Source organism: Oryctolagus cuniculus, chromosome 18 (assembly GCF_964237555.1).
Source record: "Oryctolagus cuniculus chromosome 18, mOryCun1.1, whole genome shotgun sequence".
Lineage (NCBI taxonomy): Eukaryota > Metazoa > Chordata > Mammalia > Lagomorpha > Leporidae > Oryctolagus > Oryctolagus cuniculus.
Genome location: NC_091449.1, coordinates 16,084,014 through 16,106,188, shown reverse-complemented (window position 1 = coordinate 16,106,188; position 22,175 = coordinate 16,084,014). Strand labels below are relative to the sequence as shown.

The 22,175-nt window shown below is 59.1% G+C and overlaps 1 protein-coding gene across 2 annotated transcripts in view; it reads left to right on the top strand.

Annotated features, from left to right (window-relative positions):
* The window catches only part of RYR1 (ryanodine receptor 1), a 108,320-nt gene extending 86,176 nt beyond the window's left edge, over positions 1-22,144 (top strand). Inside the window, exons 89-105 of one of the 2 annotated variants that reach the window (XM_070061820.1) lie at positions 8,724-9,065; positions 10,812-11,618; positions 11,994-12,064; positions 12,553-12,703; positions 13,667-13,753; positions 14,459-14,710; positions 14,986-15,116; positions 17,229-17,271; positions 18,345-18,475; positions 18,573-18,633; positions 18,943-19,089; positions 19,352-19,486; positions 20,897-21,053; positions 21,357-21,421; positions 21,505-21,605; positions 21,752-21,803; positions 21,931-22,144. In XM_070061820.1, coding sequence (XP_069917921.1) covers positions 8,724-9,065; positions 10,812-11,618; positions 11,994-12,064; positions 12,553-12,703; positions 13,667-13,753; positions 14,459-14,710; positions 14,986-15,116; positions 17,229-17,271; positions 18,345-18,475; positions 18,573-18,633; positions 18,943-19,089; positions 19,352-19,486; positions 20,897-21,053; positions 21,357-21,421; positions 21,505-21,605; positions 21,752-21,803; positions 21,931-22,026 — 2,829 coding nt within the window. In that variant the 3' untranslated portion in view covers positions 22,027-22,144. 2 annotated transcript variants of the gene reach the window in all.
* The last annotated feature ends 31 nt before the right edge of the window (positions 22,145-22,175 follow it).

Sequence of the window (22,175 nt, the reverse complement as noted above, 5' to 3'; positions counted from 1 at the left end):
GGAAATCAACAGCCACCCCGCTGCTGTCTCCTGGAGGGCCTTGTGCGGTTTCCACTTGCTTAGGAAACCTTTGTCCGGCTCCCACCCGGGACCCTCCCGGTCCCCCAGCTCTGTGGTCCACGCCTGGCTCCCTGAGCCTGCACCTCATGCTCAACAATCCCTTGCAGCCTCTGAAAGGTCACTGTCCCTCATTTAAAAACTTACTTATTTTTGTTTATTTGAAAGGCAGAGAGACAGAGATAGAGAGAGATCTTCCATTCGCTGATTCACTCCCCAAAGGCCTGCAACAGGCTGTGCTGGGCCAGGCGGAAGTTAGGAACCCAGAATTCAATGTGGGTGGCAGGGGCCCAAGTTCTTGCGCGTCCCTTGCTGACTCCCAGGGAGCACACTGGTTGGAAGCTGGAATTGGAAGCAGGACTCATCCGACATGGGATGCAGGTGTCCCAGAGCTGTCTTACTTGTGTGCCGAACACTCGCCCCAGCCCGTGCAATCCTTGCCTTGCCCCCATGTCGTAAGGACTGGGTTTTGTTTCCATTTTGCAGTCGTGGACACAGAGGCACAGGGAGGCGAAGGGAAGCACTCGGGGTCATTCAGCTAATAAGTGACACAGCTAGGGTTAGAACGCAGCTCCTCTGGCCCCAGAGCACGCGTGTCCGGGTTTGTGCTTTTAAACCCACAGTCAACGCGGCTCCCTGGTGCCAGGTGCCGGCGGGGAGTCCCAGGAGCATCTGGGCAGCAGGGCAGCCTGCAAGAAACCCGAAAGTGCTGAGAGCGCACAGTGTTCTTAATTGTTTTTTAATTACTTATTTATTATCTGAAAGACAGGCGAGAGCAAGAGAGAGGGCCATCTTCCATTGGTTCACTCCCCAAATGCTTGCAACAGTCAGGGCTGGGCCAGGCCAAAACCAGGAGCTCCGTCAAGGTCTCCCACACAGGTGCAGGGCCCAAGCATTTGGACCCTCATCTGCTGCCTCCCAGGCACATGAGCAGGAAGCTGGGTCAGAAGTGCAGAGGAGCTGGGACTCGGAACCAGCTCTCCAGTGTGGGATGCAGTTGTCCCAAGCGTTGGTTTAACCCACTGTGCCACAGTTCCTGTCCTATTAAGCAGTATCTTAACTGCTAAGCCAAGCGCCCCATGCCTATTCCTGGTGTTTTCCTATTACAGTTGGACAGTTGTACAAGTTGTGTACTACACAAGTGTGCTGTGCATAGCACCGATGTTGGACATTTGTTTATGCGTTACTGCAGAATTCCAGCAGGTGGGAGCAAGTGTGTTGAGGAAGGCCCTGCATGGGCCACTGACCGTGGGTGGCTGTGACAGGGATCCTTGTACATACAGTGCTCTACATGTGTGGTTTATATCAAGGATAAATCTCCAGAGTGAGACTCCTGGGCTGCAGGGGAAATGTGCCTGTGGCCTGCACAGATACCGCCCACAGCCTCCACGTGATGTGAGAGCGTCGGTTTCCCCACAGCCTCTCCACCGGGCCAGACTCAGGGCTGTGGATTTTTCCCAATCTGATAGGTGGAAAATGGTATTAGAGGGCCTTTAAAAAAAAAAAAAAAAAGGATTTTCTTATTTATTTGAAAGGCAGAATTACAGAGCAAGGGAGGGACGGAGAGATCTTCACTCCCCAGCGGCTGCACTGGGCAACCTCCTGGAACTCCACCTGGGTCCCCCGCTGGGGAGGCAGGAGCCCAAGTGGTTGGGCCGCCTTCTGCCCACTGTACCCAGTCCAGCCCCCATTAACTCACATCTCTCTTCCTGTGAGTGCGGGAAGGTGTGTGTTGTTTCTTTATTTTGTTAAAGATTTTTCTTTTTAATTTGGAAAGCAGAGTTACAGCAGGGTGGGGTTGGGACGGAGATGAGGAGAGACAGAGAAAGGTCTTCCGTCCACTGGCTCCCTCCCCAAATGGCCGCAGCAGCTGGCTGAGGGCCAGTCTGAAGCCAGGAGCTTCTTCCTGGTCTCCCACTTGGGTTCTGGGCCCAAGCACTTGGGCTGTCTTCTGCTGCATTCCTAGGCACATTAGCAGAGAGCTGGATTGGAAGTGGAGCAGCCGGGACTTGAACTGGTGCCCATATGGGATGCCGGCGTTGTAGGTGGTGGCTTAGCATGCTGTGCCACAGCCCAGCCCCGCAGTGTCTTTTCATGCTGTATCTTTCGTGTTAACTTTTCTGTGAACTTGACCATGCCTGTGGCTTAGTTCTACTGCGATGTTGGTGCATTTCTTTCCTTTTTTTTTTTTTTTTTTTGAAGATTTATTTATTTATTTGAAAGTCAGAGTTACACGGAGGGAGCAGAGGCAGAGGCAGAGGCAGAGAGAGAGAGAGAGAGAGAGAGAGAGGTCTTCCATCCTGGTTCATTCCTCAATTGGCCGCAATGGCTGTAGCTATGCCAATCCAAAGCCAGGAACAGGTGCTTCCTCCAGGTCTCCCACAAGGGTGCAGGGGCCCAAGGACGTGGGCCATCCTCCACTGCCTTCCCAGGCCACAGCAGAGAGCTGGATCGGAAGTGGAGCAACTGGGACTAGAACTGGTGCCCATAAGGGATGACAGCACTGCAGGTGGTGGCTTTACCCACTACACCACAGCGCCGGCCCCTGTTGGTGCTTTTCTTCTTGATTTCTCAGAGCTCTTTGTATAGAAGGTTGATTGGAATATGTTTCGTGAGAGGAATTGCAACTATTTTCCCTAGTTCATCGTTTGTCTCTTGACTTTCCTTATGCTGATATTTTGACTATGCAGACTACCTGATTTTTTTTATGTAGAAACTAATTTTAAATATTGTATTACTTTCTAGCTAAATAGGTAATAGTAATGAAACAGACTACATTCCTTTTGCTGCAAAACTCAGAACTTACAGTTCCTGCTGAAGTCACCTTGGTCCCCACTCCCATCCTGTCCTCTCCCCCTCCAAAGGCTGCCCCTGCTGCCCCTTCAGCACGCCTGTCCTCAGACGGATGTCCTGCCTTTCCATTCAGACGCACATACGGGTTAAAACATAGCATTGCTTGGCCGGCGCTGCAGCTCAATAGGCTAGTCCTCCGCCTGCGGCACCGGCACCCCAGGTTCTAGTCCCGGTCAGGGCGCCGGTTCTTTCTCGGTTGCTCCTCTTCCAGTCCAGCTCTCTGCTGTGGCCCGGGAGTGCAGTGGAGGATGGCCCAGGTCCTTGGGCCCTACACCCCATGGGAGACCAGGAAGAAGCATCTGGCTCCTGGCTTTGGATCAGCGTGGTGCACTGGCCGCAGTGGCCGTTGTGGGGTGAACCAACGGAAAAGGAAGACCTTTCTCTCTGTCTCCCTCTCTCACAGTCCACTCTGCCTGTCAAAAAAAAAAAAAAAAAATATATATATATATATATATATATATATATATATATATATATATAGCATTGCTCATGGCTTCCCAAGCTCCTTGTCGTCAGCGGCGCTTTTCGTGCTCTGTAGCTTTGAAAATCTCTGCTGCCGTTTGAAACGCCTTTCTGGGGCCTGACAGCGCCGTTACTCCCAGCCAGGAGACTGCCTTGAGATTTTCTTTTCCATTGCAAGTATTTTTCTACACGTCCCTTCACCTGAAGCACCTTCACCGGGGCCAGTGTGTGGCCTGGCAGTGAAGATGCCACTAGCGGCGCCCACGTCCCTGGGCTTCAGTCCCAGCTCCACACGCCTTGGGGGCACACCCTGGGGGGCAGCAGGTGATGGCTCGGGCACTTGGGTCTGTGGGAGACCTGAATGAAGATCCCAGTTGCCAGCCTGGTCCCAGATGTGGGCATTTGGGAAGTGACCACTGGATGGGAGGGTTTTTGTCTTTTCTCTCTCCCTCTTTTTTTTTTTTTTTAAGATTTATTAGAAAGGCAGAGTTTTAGAGAAGCAGAAGGAGAGAGAGAGAGAGAGAGAGAGAGAAAGAGTGAGAGTGAGAGTGAGTGAGAAAGAGAGAGAGAGTGTCTTCCACCCACTGGTTCTGAAGCCAGGAGCAAGGAGCTCCTTGATGTCCTGTAGCTGGACATTAAAAAAAAAAAAAAAAAAAGGACTTGTTAATTTTTTCTTTTTTTAAAAGGTTTACTTATTTATTTGAAAGGCAGAGTTATAGAGAAGGAGAGGCAGAGAGAAAAGTCTTCCTTCACTGGTTCACTCCCCAAATGGCTGCAACAGCCAGGGCTGGGCCAGGCTGAAGTCCGGAGCCAGGAGCTTCTTTCAGATCTCATACATGGGTGGCAGGGGCCCAGGCACTTGGGCCGTCCTACGCTGCTTTCCCAGGCGCATTAGCAGGGAGCTGGATTGGAAGTGGAGCAGCCAGGACTTGAACCAGTGCTCATATGGGATGCCAGTGCTGCAGACGGCGGCTTAACCTGCTTCGCCACAGCGCCAGCCCCTGGACTTGTTAATTTTCGAAAGTGTGACAAACTTCAATACTCTTCTCCATTTTCAAGGTGCTGTATGTGTTTGACAAATATGTGTGAGCACCTGCTGGGTGTGAGGCATGGCCCTAGTCTTGAGGGGACCGCAGTGAACACAGCCAAGAGGCCCCCCGTGGGAGCAGCAGGTGAAAGGAACTCAATTAGAACAGTGCGGGCTGCAGCCTGTGGTCTGAGGAGCTGAGCAGAGTGGCGTGGGGCTGAGCCCGGCTGGAGTGGAGCTGTACCCGGGGTGGTTGGGGAGGCCTCCCTGAGAGGGGACGTTGCAGCTGAGCACGGACAGGCACCGTGTGACGGTGGGGGAGATTGCGGGGTCCCAGGTCAAGGCAGGGGCAGGGGGCAAGACGAAAGACTGACAGATGGGAAGAGGAGACAAGGAAGGCACATGTGGCTACAGAGGGCTGTGGAGGCGGAGAGGAGGGGGTACAAAGAACCAGAACTGACAGGGACAGGCATGCAGGGCCTGGCTGGCTACAGGCAGGACCTCGACCCTGAATGGGATGGAGCCAGGCAGGACTGGGAACAGGGGAGGGGTGCGAGCGAAGCAGGTGTTTCCAGGGCTCTTCCCCCTGTGTGGGGGACGGCGCGGGAGCAGGGAGACCGGGGGAGGGGGCAGAAGTGAGTGGGTCCTCAAGTCTATTTTGAAAGCAGAGCTGACAGCTCTGCAGAGGGATCAGGTGTGGGTGGTGAGACAAAAGAGAGGCATCAAGCATGACTCAAAGGTTTTAGCTGGAGCATAGGCAGCGATGCTATTCCTGAGACGGTAAGACTGTGGGAGGAGAGGTTTCGAAGCCACAGTTTGGTTCTGGGGAAGCATCCACAGGGAAATGTCACGTGGGGCTTCAGCTGCAAGAGCTTGGATTAAGGGGAACAGCCAGGGTTGGGGATGTAGACTTGACAGTCAGCGGTGTAGGATGGCATTCAGAGCCTGGGGTCTCGCTGATATCCCCGTTAGTGTATCTCATGAACAGGATACAGGTCTCAGGCCTGGGGCCCCACAACCTTTAGAGGTTTGGAAGAGGAAACTCCAGCAAAGGAAACTGACAGTAGTCAGAAGAGAAGGTCACAGAGAATGGCATTAAAAGATAAGTTTGGGGGCTGGCACTGTGGTGTAGCGGGTAAAGCCACTGTCTATAATACTAGCATCTCATATGGATGCCAGTTCAAGTCCCGGCTGTTCCAATTCTGATCCAGCTCCCTGCTATTACACCTGGGAAAAGCAGCAGAGGACGGCCCAAGTGCTTGGGTCCATGCACCCACATGCAAGAGATCTGAAAGAAGCTCCTGGCTTCAGCCTGGCCCAGCCCTGGTTGTTGCAGCCATCTGGGGAGTGAACCAGCAGATAGAAGACCTCTTTCTGCTTCTCCTCTCTCCCTGTAACTCTGACTTTAAAGAAAAAAAAAAGTTTGCTTTGGTGCCAAAATTTTCCAGTCCATGTATATGAGGGGTGTTCATAAAGTTCATGAAAAATGTGTATTATGACAAAAGTATGCATGGATTTCAGAGAGGTTTTTTGGACACCAAAATAAACTGGTCTTGTAATTCCATTTTTCCCATGAACTCATGGAAGTACCTTTGTATTTCAAAAGAAGGGAGTGGACAAATGATGACAAAAAGAGATCAGCAAATCACAAGAGCAGAGGAGAGGAATGAATGGAGTGGACAGGGTCCAGGCCTCTTCTAATGGGTGGGCTTTCGAGAGAAACACAGCTCATCATGGAGGGGAGCAGCTCAGTGGAGTGAGGGTGGAAGATGAGTTCCTGTGTGATTGTGTGATTATGTCTTCACGCTCTGTGGTTTTGAGAGCCCTTCATGATTTGCAAAGCATGTTAGTCATTTAGAAAGCAGTTTGCAAAGTTCTTAGCCTTTTACAAAGCACTTTTCAAAGCCAGAAAATTTTGCTTCTGTTCATACCACAGAGCAACCTCTCTCAAACTGCATTTTGCAACCCATCTGCAGGTCATGAAATCAATTAAGTCATAACCAGCATCCTTCAAAAAGAAAAAAAAAAAGAAATAGAACATCAGAGTGTGGTGCACAACAAAGTCAGAACTGTGTCATGAAATTTTTTTGAGTCACATTTGAAATGCAGTCTCACTGCAAGCACAGTCAAGACCACTGGAAAGACTTCCCTGGGAATCTTTTATGAAAGTGCATAGGGGATTAGCACGATAACATCTTCCATCTGCCAGTTCACTCCCCCAAATGGCCACAACGGCCAGAGCTGGGCTGATCCAAAGCCGGGAGCCAGGAGCGTCCTCTGGGTCTCCCACGTGGGTACTGGGGCCCAAGCACTTGGGCCATGTTCCACTGCTTTCCCAGGTGCATCAGCAGCAAGCTGAATTGGAAGTGGAGCAGCCAGGACTTGAACTGGAGCCCGTATGGGATGCTGGTACTGCAAGCAGTGGCTTTACCCACTATGCCACAGCACTGGCCCCTGATCTCTATATATTAACATGGGTAGATCGTGAAAGCACACAGTTGATTGAAAAGAGTAAGTTTCAAATTACCTGATTATAACAGTGATTCTCAAAAACAAAAAAAAGCACAAGATACTATATACATTTTGTGGGCAATGACTGGGTATAGAGAGTGGAAATACTGAGGGGCAGGCGTTTGGTGCAGTGGTTAGGTTGCTGCTTGGGATGCCTATGTCCATATCAGGGTGCCTAGGTCAGGTCCAGGCACCTCCACTTCCAATCCAGCTTCCTGCTAATGCACACTCTGTGGGGCAGCAGATGATGGCTCAAGTACTTCAGCCCCTGCCACTCGCATAGGAAATTGGGACTGAGTTCTGGGCTCCTGGCTTTGGCTTGGTCCAACCGTGGCTATTTCGGACTTCTGGGGAGTAAACCAGTGAATGGAAATCTCGATGGGTCTCTCTGCCTTTCAAATAAAATGAAAATAATGCTTTTTTTAAAAAAAAAAAAAAGAAACATTGAAAAGACAGGCTGCAGTAGTCAGTTTTGCATCACCATAACAAACACCTGGGAGAAGACATTTATAACGAAAGAGATTTATTTGGGGCCCACGGTTTTGGAGGGTCACAGTCCAAAATTAGGTGGTCCCAAGGATCTGGTGGCATAACAGGTGCAGAGAAAGGGGTTACACAGCCAGCCAGGAAGCAGAGAGAGAGAGAGAGAGAGAGAGAGAGAGAGAAGGAACCCACTCACCTATGTGGTCTCTTCTTGCAAAGTCGCCATGACTGGATCCTGGAGCTCCACTCTATCAACCTAATCCAATGTGATCACTTCCCCAAGACCCCCATCCTCAGGAACCCCAATGAGATCAACCCCTGCCCTTCACGACCCGTGGTTATGACTTTGGGGTTGGAACATCCACGTGGATCAGGGAGCAGGTCACGGTCAACGACAGCATGTGCCAACCCCAAGGCAGTGCTCACCTCTGGGGAGGGCCAGGGGAACGGTGGGAAAGGCGGACATACACAGGCTCCAGCCCACCAGTCATGTTTAGTTCTTTAAAAAAATGCCACTGTGAGTATTTGTTAATTCTGGGTAATGGGCACATGGCTCTTCCCGGTTGAAATTCAGAGGCCTCCATGGCGTCAAGTGTGAGTTAGTTATGTGTTAGAAATGAGGAGCTGGGGGCTTGTATTTGTCGGGGTCCCAGCAGAAAAGAGCATTTTATAAAGGAGTCGTTTACAAAGCTATGGCCAGAGGCTGGGAGTCTGCTGAGCTCAAAGCAGCGGGGGCCATTTCTGCCTCCAGTCTTGAGGGGGCTGCCCTGGAGGAAAGAGCAGTTCTCTTCCTCGGAGCCACGTGGACAGGGCTGCGGGAGCTGACCCTCCAGCGAGGGACACTCCCACTCGGGGCAGAATCAGGGAGACAAAAACCACCCCTCCATGCTCTTCCTTCTCCTGACCCCAACTGCTCAGGCCCCACCTGAAGCCAGAGGCCAGTAAAGCCAGTGGTGCTGACCACTGACGCATGGGTGCCATGGTGCATGGGTGGGGGAAGTAGTGAGGGCCCCAGAACCCACCAGCGCGGGGCAGCATCTCGCACCAGCTATCACCCAAGGGCTGGATTTGCCAGCTCTCTGGGGCGCATCTTTTACCATCTGAGGATGGCGTCTTGCAGTGGCTGGTGGCTCAGTTTCATGGAAACGCAGCATCCCAGTATTCAGCAGCCAGTGCAGCCTTAGCCATGCCATCCTTCTGACGTCATCCCTGGGCGCTGGCTATGATTCCAGACCGTTCTGTCTCTAGGGAAAATCCATAGTTCTTTTAGGAAGCACAGTGAGGCTTCTCGATGCCCCCAACCTGACCTCCCCACCACCATCCTCCCCAGGCCATGGACAGCCAGAAGCAGTTCACTGGGCCGGAAATCCAGTTTCTGCTCTCGTGCTCCGAAGCCGACGAGAACGAGATGATCAACTTCGAGGAGTTCGCCAACCGCTTCCAGGAGCCAGCCCGGGACATCGGCTTCAACGTGGCCGTGCTGCTGACCAACCTGTCGGAGCACGTGCCGCACGACCCGCGCCTGCGCAACTTCCTGGAGCTGGCTGAGAGCATCCTTGAGTACTTCCGGCCCTACCTGGGCCGCATCGAGATCATGGGCGCCTCCCGCCGCATCGAGCGCATCTACTTCGAGATCTCAGAGACCAACCGCGCCCAGTGGGAGATGCCCCAGGTCAGAGCACCTGTCCGTACACGTGCATGCCCGCCTCTGGGGCTGCCCGCACGCACGAGCTCAGGCCCCACATGGGACCGTGAATGCCTTGCACATCTGCACTGCAGGCCCTTGCCCTACCCTGGCAAGCCCAGGGACACCGTTTTAAAAGATCCTGTGGGCCCTTGCACATTCCCAGCTCGCCCGTGCCCTCTTGCAGCCTCAGCCCACACAGGGATGCACAGCCCTGGCGCATGCGGCGGCATCGGCATGCTCTCATGGCGGCCTGCACACCGGGCCTTACCCATTACACACTCACCTGGGGAGCTCTGGCTTGCCCCTACAGCCCTGATGCAGGCACACACGCTGTCGTGAGCGTGAACCCCTCTTGCTCACTCTCCCAGCAGCCCCTGGTGTTCTGTCTCTGGGCCCCAGCCTGCCTCTGCCCACCCTCTCACATACTCACGCTGGGGCTCCAGGGGTGCCCTGGCATGCTGGCTGACCCCTCACCGGTCACTACACATGCCCCCATATGCCTCTGGGCACACCCCGCCTATCGTGGGCCCACACAGGAGTGCACATCTCTTGCCCGTGGGCGCCCCTGCGGCTCTGGCAGGCCTCATCCATTCACCGCCCTTGTGCGTTCTCTGTAGCCCTAGCACAACCACGATCACCCCGCACCTGGGCCACTCCCTCCCTGCAGCCCTGTCTCAGCCCCTCAGCGCCTGAATGCTCCTTATACGCCCACTCTCACGTGGCCCTGGCCACTCCCGGCCACCTCCTGCACCCAGCTTCTGTGCCCCCCCCCGGCATTCGTGCACTCCCCACGTGGCTCGCGTATGCCCTTCCCTGTCACCCTGGCGGTCCTCCTGCCTACACTCACCTCGCACACCAAGCCTGTTCCCCTCTGCTCCTCAGAGCCCACCCAGGCCTGTGCACACTCCTGTCTCACCCTCATAGCCCATGAGGCTTGCACACCCATCACCTCCTTCACTGCCAGGCCCCTCTTCTCTCTCCTCAGCGGACCCCCAGCTCACTCACACACACACACAGCCCTGTCCTCAGGCTCTGGGCCCTCTCACACTGACTCCTGGGTTTGCCTTGCACACTCCTGCCTGCCTCACGTGCACCAGCCGTACATATGATTGCAGGCTCCGCCCAGAATTACACCCCTTGAACGCCTGCTCCACGTGCCCAAGCCGCTGTGCATAGAGGCCGGAGGAGTGGCTCACTTCCCACCCCCTCCTGACACCAGGCTCCCCCGTGTACTCCGCAGGAACACTTGAGAGCTTGCACACACCCCCACCCAGCCCACACATTGCGTGCACCCAGGATATGTGCAAACCCCTGCAAGTGCAGCAAGCCCTGGGCCCTTCACATCCCGAGTGTGTGCTGGGGGGCCCCCTTCCCTGCCCTTCGGGGGCTGTTCCCTCGCTGACCCGGTCATCCTCACAGCAGCCCTCCAGCGCAGGCCCTGCTGTCACATCCCCACTTCGCGAGGGGAAAACAGCCTCCCAGCCGGTCAGCGACAGAAGGGCCAGGCTGGCTCTCCTCCTGGTCTCAAAGTCGCAGAAAACAGGGCTCCTGGGGACAGCTTGTGGGGACTCTGTATTCCTAGACCGAGGACAACGGGCCCCAGCCCAGAGGGTTGCGAGCGATGATGGGATGCGTGAGGGGAGTGAGCCTGGGGCACCGCTGGCCTGACGCCGGCTTGGCCTCTGCCGCTGAGCTCAGCACCCCACGCTGTCCCCGCCGCGCGCCCTGCAGGTCAAGGAGTCCAAGCGCCAGTTCATCTTCGACGTGGTCAACGAGGGCGGGGAGGCCGAGAAGATGGAGCTGTTCGTGAGCTTCTGCGAGGACACCATCTTCGAGATGCAGATCGCCGCGCAGATCTCCGAGCCCGAGGGCGAGCCCGAGGCCGACGAGGACGAGGGCATGGGCGAGGCGGCCGCCGAGGGCGCCGAGGAGGGCGCGGCGGGCGCCGAGGGCGCGGCGGGCACGGTGGCGGCGGGCGCCACGGCGCGGCTGGCGGCGGCCGCGGCCCGGGCGCTGCGCGGCCTCAGCTACCGCAGCCTGCGGCGGCGCGTGCGGCGGCTGCGGCGGCTCACGGCGCGCGAGGCGGCCACGGCGCTGGCCGCGCTGCTCTGGGCCGTGGTGGCGCGCGCGGGCGCGGCGGGCGCGGGCGCGGCGGCGGGCGCGCTGCGCCTGCTCTGGGGCTCGCTCTTCGGCGGCGGCCTGGTGGAGGGCGCCAAGAAGGTGACGGTGACCGAGCTGCTGGCCGGCATGCCCGATCCCACCAGCGACGAGGTGCACGGCGAGCAGCCGGCCGGGCCCGGCGGCGACGCGGACGGCGCGGGCGAGGGCGAAGGCGAGGGCGACGCGGCCGAGGGTGACGGCGATGAGGAGGTGGCGGGTCACGAGGCCGGCCCGGGCGGTGCCGAGGGGGTCGTGGCCGTGGCCGACGGGGGCCCCTTCCGGCCCGAGGGCGCTGGCGGCCTTGGGGACATGGGCGACACCACGCCGGCGGAACCGCCCACGCCCGAGGGCTCCCCGATCCTCAAGAGGAAGCTGGGGGTGAGAAGGCGGAGTTTTGGAGAGGGCCGCGGGTGGGTGTGAGAGAGGAGAGGGGCAGGCGCAGAGGCTCTGCAAGGGAGTAGAGACCCTGGGCGCACACCTGGCTGTCAGGTGGTCCAGGTGAGGGGAGGCCCCGGGGAGAAGAGCTGCACCTGGTCAACCTGACCCGGCACGGAGCCCTGGGCCAGGGTCTCCCCCTCTCTGACCCTGTTTCCCTCTATGATGGATGGCATCTCCCCTCTTCTCCTGGTGGAAGAAGTGCACAACTTCGACTGCCCAGGAGAAGTGAAGAGACAGGCAGACAGGGAGAGGAACAGGTGGGTGGGCCCTGAGCTGCGCTCCCACCCCCAACCCTGGTGCTCACCCTGCCCGCAGGTGGATGGAGAAGAGGAGGAGCTGGTTCCAGAACCGGAGCCCGAGCCCGAGCCTGAGCCTGAGAAAGCCGAGTGAGTGGGCTCTGGCCAAAGGGGTCCAGTCCTCATCCCTGCCTCCCTCCGGCACCAGGAGCCTTCTGGGGCCAGGGCTCAAGGCTGCCCTGGTTACCCGTGTCGGGGCATCACCCAGCTGGGGCCCAGGCACACACAGGGCGCTGTGAGAGGAGCGCGCCCCTCTCGTGTGCACCATTGCCTCTGCCTGGAACCCGTCCCCAGGCTCCTCATCCTTCCTGTTCCAGCTCACATGTCCCTTCCTCCAGGAAGCCCACCCTGACACCTGCCCCCCTCCTCAGTGGAGGATTCTCCCAGCTCTTCACAACCCCCAGAGCCTCCCCATCCCGTGGGGAGCTCTTGTGCTGTCAGTGCTGGTAGCTGCTCTGCCTGCCCGTGGGAGGGGACCCCAGGAGGGCAGGGCCTGAGGCTGTCCCGAGCCAGGCGTAGTGAGTGGCTCCGGAGGAGTGCCCTGCCCGCCTGACCTCTTTCTGTGTCCTGCCCTGCAGTGAGGAGAACGGGGAGAAGGAGGAAGTCCCCGAGGCCCCACCAGAACCCCCCAAGAAAGCCCCTCCCTCACCTCCTGCAAAGAAGGAGGAAGCCGGAGGCGCCGGCATGGAGTTCTGGGGAGAACTGGAAGTGCAGAGGGTGAAGTTCTTGGTGAGGACCGGGCACGCGGTTGAACTCCGTGTTCCAGAGAGGCCAGGCACTGACCCTGAGCCTCTGCTCTCTCTCCACGCTGTTCTTGAGCGCACCTCTGCCTGGCTCATCTTTGGGGGGAGCCCAGGCTGCGGAGGGGACACAGATGTCCCCAGGCAGAGCCAGGACCTGGGCACAGGTGGCCCTCCCTTGGCTTCCTGCTCACAATCCCTGTTCCAGCCTGCACGCCTTTGCTCACGGGCACTGCCTGCTTGACTCCACCCTGGTCCTCTGTGTGCACCTGACCTGCGTGGCCCGCGGCCCCTGGTCCTTTGTGTGCACTTGACCCCCCTGCCACCACTCTGCTCCTCCCATCTTGGCCTGTCTCTTGGCCCTCGGTGCTTCCAGCCTAGGTCCCCAGCGCCTGCTGTGTGTGTGTGTGTTGGAGTGGGGGCTAAGCTCTCCTTTCGCTGAGGAAGCTCTGGTGTCATCCGGGCCAGGAAGGAAGGAGGGCATGGGGGAGGCTGGGCCCAGCCTGGCCTGGGCTGCAGGGGGCTCACTGAGCATTCATGGGGACCATGAGGGCTGGAGGAGGGGAGGATGCGAGGGAGAGAGATGGAGGACGTCTCGTCTGTGCAGTGCAGTCGGCAAGCTCCCACGGTGCTGGCACAGCGCAGTGGCGGGGCGTGGACTCTGGACTCGCACTGCCTCAGTTCACATCCCAGCTCCTCCCCTCCTCTGACTGTGCGGCCTTGAGCAAGACGCCACCTCTCTGAGCTTTAGTCTGCTCAGCTGTAAGGTGGGCAGACAGTGGTACCCACTTCCTGGGGGCTTGGGTGCGAATGAAGCAAGATCACGCGTACCCAGCTCCTGCTCCTGGCCTTGGCGTCACACAGCACTCTAGACACAGCAGGCTGTGGGTGACGGGTGGCCTGAACTCGCCAGGCGGGGGGCTGACCTGTGACACTCCTCTCCTTCCCCCAGAACTACCTCTCCCGGAACTTCTACACCCTGCGCTTCCTTGCCCTCTTCTTGGCGTTTGCCATCAACTTCATCCTGCTGTTTTATAAGGTGCCTGCTCGGCTGGGGCCAGGGGACCAAGCCCTTCTCCAGGCTGGTGGGGGTGGGGGAGGGGAAAGGTCAGCCCTGCCCGGTTTCCCAAGCCCCTGCCTGGAGGGGACAGGGCGCTGGGCTCAGGGCTCTTAGGAGAGTTCAGGCTGGACACCTGTCGGGTGAGTGGAGGCACTTATTAGGCCTGTGCAGGCCAGACGCCTGAGTGTCTGCAGGACTGAGTGTGGGACTAGGATCCATTTCCCTGCCCAACTTGCCACTTGCCAGCCCTGTGCACCTGGGTGCAGGCCCCCCTCCAACCCTGTAATACTCACCCATCCAGTGAAGCCAAAGAGAAGTTTGTGGGAAACGGGAAATGGCCACTGAGGTCTCGCCAGGGCTCTAGATAACAGGACAGAGAGACAGCCTAGAGATCAGAGCACGGCCTCTGGGGAGTGGTCCTGGCTCCACTACTCTCTGGCTGCATTACTTTAAGCAAGGGGCCTAACCTCCCTCTGCCTCAATCTCCTCATCTGTAAAATGTGCTAGTAACAGTGACTGCAGTGTCCTGGGCCCGCCCCTCAGTCTTGATGGACAGTTCTGCCACTCGTGTATCTGATGCGGGCTCAGTCCAATCTCAGAAACAGAAGTTGTTTGTTTTGCTGGTGGGTTCTGGTGCCAGAGCCCTGGGGTCCTCATCCTGACTGGCCTCTGTCCCCGCTTCAGGTCTCAGACTCTCCACCAGGGGAGGATGACATGGAGGGCTCGGCAGCAGGGGACCTGGCGGGTGCAGGGTCCGGGGGCGGCTCCGGCTGGGGCTCGGGGGCCGGCGAGGAGGCAGAGGGGGACGAGGACGAGAACATGGTATACTACTTCCTGGAGGAGAGCACGGGCTACATGGAGCCGGCCCTGTGGTGCCTGAGCCTGCTGCACACGCTGGTGGCCTTCCTCTGCATCATCGGCTACAACTGCCTCAAGGTGGGCCACGACGCCAGCTCCCAGGGGGCTGGAGAGGGCGGGTGAGGCCCGGGGCCCTGGGGCCTTCAGCAAAGGTCAAGGTCAAGTTGGGAACGGACGTGGGGCATGGCTGAGGAGCCAGGTCCTGGGCCAGGCGTGCACGGCCGGCAGGTGTGGCTATGCCGTTTCTGGGTCAGGAGGGAGATCTGCCCCTGGGCCTCAGGCTCCCCAGCCCCTCTGGGAAGGCTCCCCGATGTGGGGCCTGACACCCACCTACACTGCCCCCTCACACCCAGGTGCCCCTGGTGATCTTCAAGCGGGAGAAGGAGCTGGCACGAAAGCTGGAGTTTGACGGCCTGTACATCACAGAGCAGCCTGGGGACGACGACGTGAAGGGCCAGTGGGACCGGCTGGTGCTCAACACGCCGTAAGCACCAGCACCCGCTCCCAGGCCGGCAAGGGTTCCCACCCCTCTGAAAACCAGGGCTCCGGTCCCTCTCTCCCAACCTCGGTCCTCTTCCTAAAATAGGCGCGTTCCCCCTATTTCCTGTGAAGTGCCTGCTGGTGCTGGGGAGACCGTGCAGACTCCTGTGCCCTGACCTGCAAGGTTTGGTCTGTGCATCTGGGGTGGGGCCCAGGAACCTGCATTTTAAACCCCGGCACCAGGTGCATGGGTGGCAAATAAGAAATCAGTTCGGGGGGGCCAGCGCGTGGCTTACTAGGTTAATCCTCCGCCTGTGGCACTGGCATCCCATATAGGCGCCGGGTTCTAGTGCTGGTTGCTCCTCTTCCAGTCCAGCTCTCTGCTGTGGCCCGGGAGGGCAGTGGAGGATGGCCCAAGTCTTGGGCCCTGCACCCACATGGGAGACCAGGAGGAAGCACCTGGCTTCTGGCTTCGGATCAGCATAGCTCCGGCCATAGTGGCTATTTGGGGGGTGAACCAACAGAAGAAAGACCTTTCTCTCTCTCTCACTGCCTAACTATCTGTAAAAAAAAAAAAAAAAAAAAAAAAGAAAGAAATCAGTTGGCTTCTAACCTGGCCCTGGGGGAGGAATGGAGGTGTGTACGGCTGTCACAGTGGCACCAGATCTTCCTCCTCACCCCCAGCCTCTCCATTTTCCCCGAGATCAAGTCCCATCCTGTGGGCACACAGTAGGGCTGCGTCATCGGAATAGGAGTGCTGGGTCAGCTTCCGGCCAGGGGTTGGCCACACCCAAGCTGGTCAAGTCTCTTAGCCTTGCTGTACCTCAGTTTCTTTGAACTTACCTAACACATAATGTTGTCTTGTGACGATTGAGTTAATAGTTTCTAGGGCACAATGAGTCCTAGACAAGGGGTGGAAATTGGTGTTTTTTAAATATTTATTTGAAAGGCAAAGTTAGAGAGAGGTGGGGGTGGAGGTGGGGGTAGGGAGAGAGAGATCTTCCATCCTCCAGTTCATGCCCCAAATGGCCACAGTGATAAGCCCTGGGGGTCAGGCCAAAGCCGGGAGCCTGGAGCGCCATCTGAGTTTTGCATATGGGTGCAGGGGCCCAAGCACTTGGGTCATCTTCAGCTGCTTTCTAAGGTGCGTTAACAGGGAGCTGGATCTGAAGTGGAGCAGCTGGGACTCGAACTCAATCTTACATGGGATGCCGGTGCTGTAGGTGGCAGCTTAACCCGCTACGCCACAGCGCCGACCCTGAAGTTACTTTATTATAGGCAGAGTCCTACCTAGCAGAGGAGGTGTGAGGAGGAAGGGAGATAAACCGCACCAAGCGCACGCTACAGTGCCATTTCAAAGGCTCTAGAAGTCGACAACCTTCACGGGTGCTTAGAGAGGGGGCAACGTGCACAGGCTGTTGACAGCGGCGTCTGCCCTGAGACCTCGGCTTCTCAATGCCATTGCCAGTGAGAGGGAACCCGGCTCCTTGGAGACCCGGCGGCTTCCAGGACTGGGGCAGGGGGATGTAAGATGGGCTTGGACCCTCTTGCTGGTGAGACTGGCAAAAGGCATGGATGTGCCCCGGGGGGCTGAGAAGAAAGAGAGGCAGCAGGAAGGGGCTCCCGCCGGACACCCCAGGGGCAGTTTGAGTGCCATAGCACAGGAAGTGCAGTGCCTGAGCCACTTCCGAGGGGTCGGGGCCAGGAATGCACAGCGCGTCTCCGCTGCGCCCCCTGGATGAGCTGCCTCCCCGGCCAGTGGGCTGCCTCTGCAGGAGGCCAGGGCGTCTGCTGCTCCGGCAGAAAACCGGGCATAGAGGGCCAGGACCGTCACGTGGGCGAAAGCAGGTGCACGGGGAGGCTGCTGGTCCAGAGCCCTCCAGCGAGCATGAGGGTGACTCCTGGCACCCCAGCTCCAAGCGCCAGTCTCCTGCCACACCCGCTCCACGGCAGGGCAGTGGGGTCTGCACTGAGCCGAATCCCTGTGGGAAAAGACTGGGGTTTCCTGGTGGCCAGGCGTGGCTGGTGGCACCTGCCCGGTACCCCACGGTCTCCCCCCCGCCTCTTGCTCTCTCACTCTCACTCTCGCTTGCTCTCTCTCTCTCTCTCTCGGCAGGTCTTTCCCCAGCAACTACTGGGACAAGTTTGTCAAGCGGAAGGTGAGCAGCCACGTGTGGGGAGGCGGACAGGCCTCTTGGGCTGGGTCCCTCGCTGCCAGCGGGTCTTCTCGGCACTGCTTTGTGTGTGACTTTGGACATGGGGTCTGCCTCCTGGAGGGGCGCCTGTTTCCCCACACTTCCCTCTGTGGGATGGGTACACGGTGTGAGTGTGTGGCCCGGTGCCCGGCACGGAGCACACGCTCCACAGACAGCAGCTGTGAGGGGAAGTGAGAGAGCCTGCTTTTCTATGCCTGGTATGTCAGCCGTCTGTGCCTCAGTTCCCCTCCTGTTCCGAGTCGGGTGGTAATGGGGCTGGCCCTACAGGGTTGTGGTCAGGCTTGTATGACCACTGTGGGCAGGACCTGGCACGGAGGAAGGCACTAGCTACGTGTTGGCTGTTCCCGTCACTCATTCATTCACCAAACATTTATTGAGCACCTGTTGTGTATAATGAGCTGTTTTGGGAACCTGGGATCCAGCAGTAAACAAAACAGGGATTCTGATATTCGAGTTGGAAAGACAGATGATGGACAGACTGCCACTGTGCAGGGGGAAGGCGGGACGGTGGGAACACGAGGAGGGGCGGGGAGGCTGCCGCGGGCCGGGGGCAGGGAACAGGAAGGGCCGCCCTGATTGATAAGGAAGGGAGGAAAGGGGGGGAGGGCGTCCCACACAGGAGGAACGCCAGTGCCTGGTGTCAGGAACGCGGGGAGGCAGTGTGGCTGCAGCAGAGTGAACGAGGAGCAAACAGGAAGAGACCAGGTCATAGGTGACCGGGTGACCGGGCCCACTTCCTCGCCTCCCTCCTTAACACGCCGCCCTTTTAATCCAGCTAACGAAGCCCCTGGGCCTTTATCGTTTGGGGGTCCTCCCCCGCTGAGGATCCGAAGAAAAGCCTTGCCCTCCCTCTCAGAGAAATGCACCCCTAGTTTCTCACACAAAGCTCAGTGTCCCCAGAACCCTGGTGCAGGTCATGACCCCCCCACACACACATGCATGCACACACACACACACACACATGCACGTGCACGCACGCTCCAGCCGAGCACACTGCCTGACGCTCCCCTGGGCAGGTCCTGGACAAACACGGGGACATCTTCGGGCGGGAGCGGATTGCCGAGCTGCTGGGCATGGACCTGGCCTCGCTGGAGATCACGGCCCACAACGAGCGCAAGCCCGACCCCCCGCCGGGGCTGCTGACCTGGTGAGCCAGGGACCGCCCTGCAGCCCTGGGGCTCCGAGGAGGGGCAGGGCTGGACCCCAGGCCTCTGGCTTCTTCCCTGAGCCCCGCTCCCACACAGGCTCATGTCCATCGATGTCAAGTACCAGATCTGGAAGTTCGGGGTCATCTTCACGGACAACGTGAGGAGGGGCCCACGGGTGGGAGGTGGGACTCGGGGAGGGGTTAGCAGGGTCGGGGGCTCTACCTCCAAATGTCCTTGACCAGAGATTGACTCCTGCTGCCCTGGGTACCTCTGATCCTAGGGGACCCCCACCCCATCCTCCAGAGCATCCTTGGGGCGCCCTTGGGTTCCTCTGCCCACAGCTCTCCACGTGCCCCAGGAGGCTGTTACTCCCCGGGGCTCCCAGCCCTCCCTGCAGTCCCCAGAGCACCCAGAGCTCTCCCTGGGTGTCCCTGACACCCCTGACCCCAGCCACGTGTGCCCACAGTCGTTCCTGTACCTGGGCTGGTACATGGTGATGTCCCTCCTGGGCCACTACAACAACTTCTTCTTTGCCGCCCACCTGCTGGACATCGCCATGGGGGTCAAGACGCTGCGTACCATCCTCTCCTCTGTCACCCACAATGGGAAACAGGTGTGGAGTGGGCGGGGCGAGCGTGTGCAGGGGCTGTGAGAACTGGGCCATGAGCGGGCAAGGCCAGGCGGGCTGGGCCAGGTGTGTGGGGGCCGTGAGACCTGGGCCATGAGGGTGAGCAAGGCCAGGTGGGCTGGGCCAGGTGTGTGGGGGCCGTGAGACCTGGGCCATGAGGGTGAGCAAGGCCAGGCGGGCTGGGCCAGGTGTGTGGGGGCCGTGAGACCCAGGGATGGAGCTGACCCGTCCCCTGTCCGTCCCCCAGCTGGTGATGACTGTGGGCCTCCTGGCCGTCGTGGTCTACCTGTACACTGTGGTGGCCTTCAACTTCTTCCGCAAGTTCTACAACAAGAGCGAGGACGAGGACGAGCCGGACATGAAGTGCGATGACATGATGACGGTGAGCCCCTCCAGCCTAGGCTTGCGGCCGAGGACAGGCCCTTGGTTCTCCCACCTGTGAAGGGGGTCAGTAGTGGGACCCAGCTCATCCGGCCAGGTCCTTGGAACGGGGCCCAGACACCTGCCCTGTGTGGTTGGGGGTGGGGGGAGCTGCTCGGCCACCTCCCTGTGCCCCGGTGGCTTCACCCGTAACACAGGCGTGTGGTGCTGGGCCTACTTCCTGGGCTGCTTCTCGGCTGGCTTTAGGTCTCAGAATGGTGCCTGCCGTGTGCCGTGGGCCACAGAGGTCAGCCGCTGGCGTCATGGAGTGCAATTTCCCCCAAGTGCCAGTGGGCACCCTGGGCATGTTTTCTTTCCTCTCCTACCCATGGTGCTTCCAACCCAGATTGACTCTGGCCGGTTGCAGGCCTGGGCACTGGTGGGGAGACGTGGGCTCGTCACGTGGCCTGTGGGCCCAGCCCCTCAGGCTGGACTTGGAGGCCCCTCTGGACCTGGACTTGCCCCCGAACCTTGTCCCCATCAGTCTCCGGCCTTCGCTGTCAGTCCTCTCACTTCCTGGGGGCACAGGAGGGGCAGTGTGAAGTCTTCCGCAGGGCCAGCTGGGACACATCTCCAACCCCACCCGCTCTGCTCAGAACCTTCTGGTGGTCCCCAAGCGCCCTGTGGATGAACCTGATTGCCCACCACGGCCTCCAAAGCCGGGAAAGAGCGTAGCCCTACTGAGTCGGAGCCGCTGGGTCTAACCACAATCCCTCTTGCTTTTTGCTTTCTGGCTTCCTGGTCTTCTTTCAGTTCCCCTAAGACCGTATGTTTGTTTCTGACTCAAGCCCTTTGCACCTGAGGTTCTCCACCCCCCAGTACGCACGCATGCACACGCACATACATGCACCCAGGCGCACGCGCACACACACGCTCTTTCAGTTAACATCTCACTTCCTAACATAAATGCTGCCTCCTACAGGAAGCCCTCCTTGGCCCTGGACTGGGCCAGGGACCCATGTGACCAGGCCCTGCCTCACCAGGCTGCCTGCAGCCCCCCAGGTGGAAGCTGTAGCCTTCCCTCCCTGATGATGACACAGCACGGGCGGTTCGCTCTGCCGGGAACAGGCTCTCCTACTCCCCTCACCCCCACCTCCTCCGAGTTCCAGCTTACACGTGTCCCCTCTTCCAGGAAGCCCCCCCTGGACTCACAGGGCTTGCTGTGTTTCCCCCAGCTCACCTCTGCTCACTCCTCGTCCCCCGGCCCCGGCCCCTCTGCCTGCGCTCTCCTTGTCACAGCCGTGGCCGTTTCGGGGCTGTCACTGACGTCACGTCGTGAGCCCCGCAAGGGCAGAGCCCGGGCTGCCTCAGTCACTGTCGGTCCCCCGTGAACGCTGAGCGGCTGAGTGACCAGCGTGTCCCTCGTCCCCAGTGCTACCTGTTCCACATGTACGTGGGCGTCCGGGCTGGCGGAGGCATCGGGGACGAGATCGAGGACCCAGCGGGCGATGAATACGAGCTCTACCGGGTGGTCTTCGACATCACCTTCTTCTTCTTCGTCATTGTCATCCTGCTGGCCATCATCCAGGGTCAGCGCAGGCGGGGGTCGCGGGGGCGGGTCCTCGTTGCCCGGAGACAGGCTAGGTCCTTCCGTAGGGTTCCCATCCCCGCCCTGCCCCCTCCTACTGCGAGACCTGGAACAAGCCACCTTCCTAGGCCTCGGTTCAGCATCTGCGAAACGGGCCTACGGATGGGACTGACCTCCTAAGGGCTCAGCTCGCTGGGGGGCGGTGCTCAGTGAACCCCTGCTTCCTGCTCGGGAGCTAGGGGATGCACGTGGGAGGGGTCGGAGATGGGTCAGAGGTCGGGCGCTGACCGGCCTCCGCGCCCAGGTCTGATTATCGACGCCTTCGGCGAGCTCCGAGACCAGCAGGAGCAAGTGAAGGAAGATATGGAGGTGGGTCGCGCTGGGGCCGCCCCCCGGGGGTAGGGCGTCCGGGCGGGTGGGCCCGACTCTGACCGCCCCTCCCGGCCTCGCAGACCAAATGCTTCATCTGCGGGATTGGCAGCGACTACTTCGATACCACGCCGCACGGCTTCGAGACCCACACGCTAGAGGAGCACAATCTGGCCAATTACATGTGAGCGCGGGCCCGCTGGCCAATCAGGGGGCGGGGCGCTGGGCCTCAGCCAGTCAGGAGAGGGGGGAGGGGTGTGGCGGCCAGCCAGCCAGCCAATGAGGGCAGGAGGGCGGCTCTGACGGCGCCCACGGCCCTCCCACCCTCAGGTTCTTCTTGATGTATCTGATAAACAAGGACGAGACGGAGCACACGGGCCAGGTGAGCGGGTGCTCGCGGGCGGGCAGCGGGCAGGGACGTGGGCGGCCGGTCAGCGGGGGCGGGAGGCTTGTTGATGCCGAGACTGGAGCTGAGACGAACGGCGTCGTCCCGCCCCGCCCCGCCCCAGGAGTCCTACGTCTGGAAGATGTATCAGGAGAGGTGCTGGGACTTCTTCCCCGCCGGCGACTGCTTCCGCAAGCAGTACGAGGACCAGCTGAGCTGAGACGCCCCGGCTGCCCTCCACCCCACCTCCAGTGCCTTCTTCTCACAGCAAGCCCTCCAGACTCCCGGGCAGAGGGATTCCGAACCCGAGAAATAAAAGTCTGTTCCACCCCCTGGCATCTCTGTGTCGGGCTGTTGAAATTTAGGGGG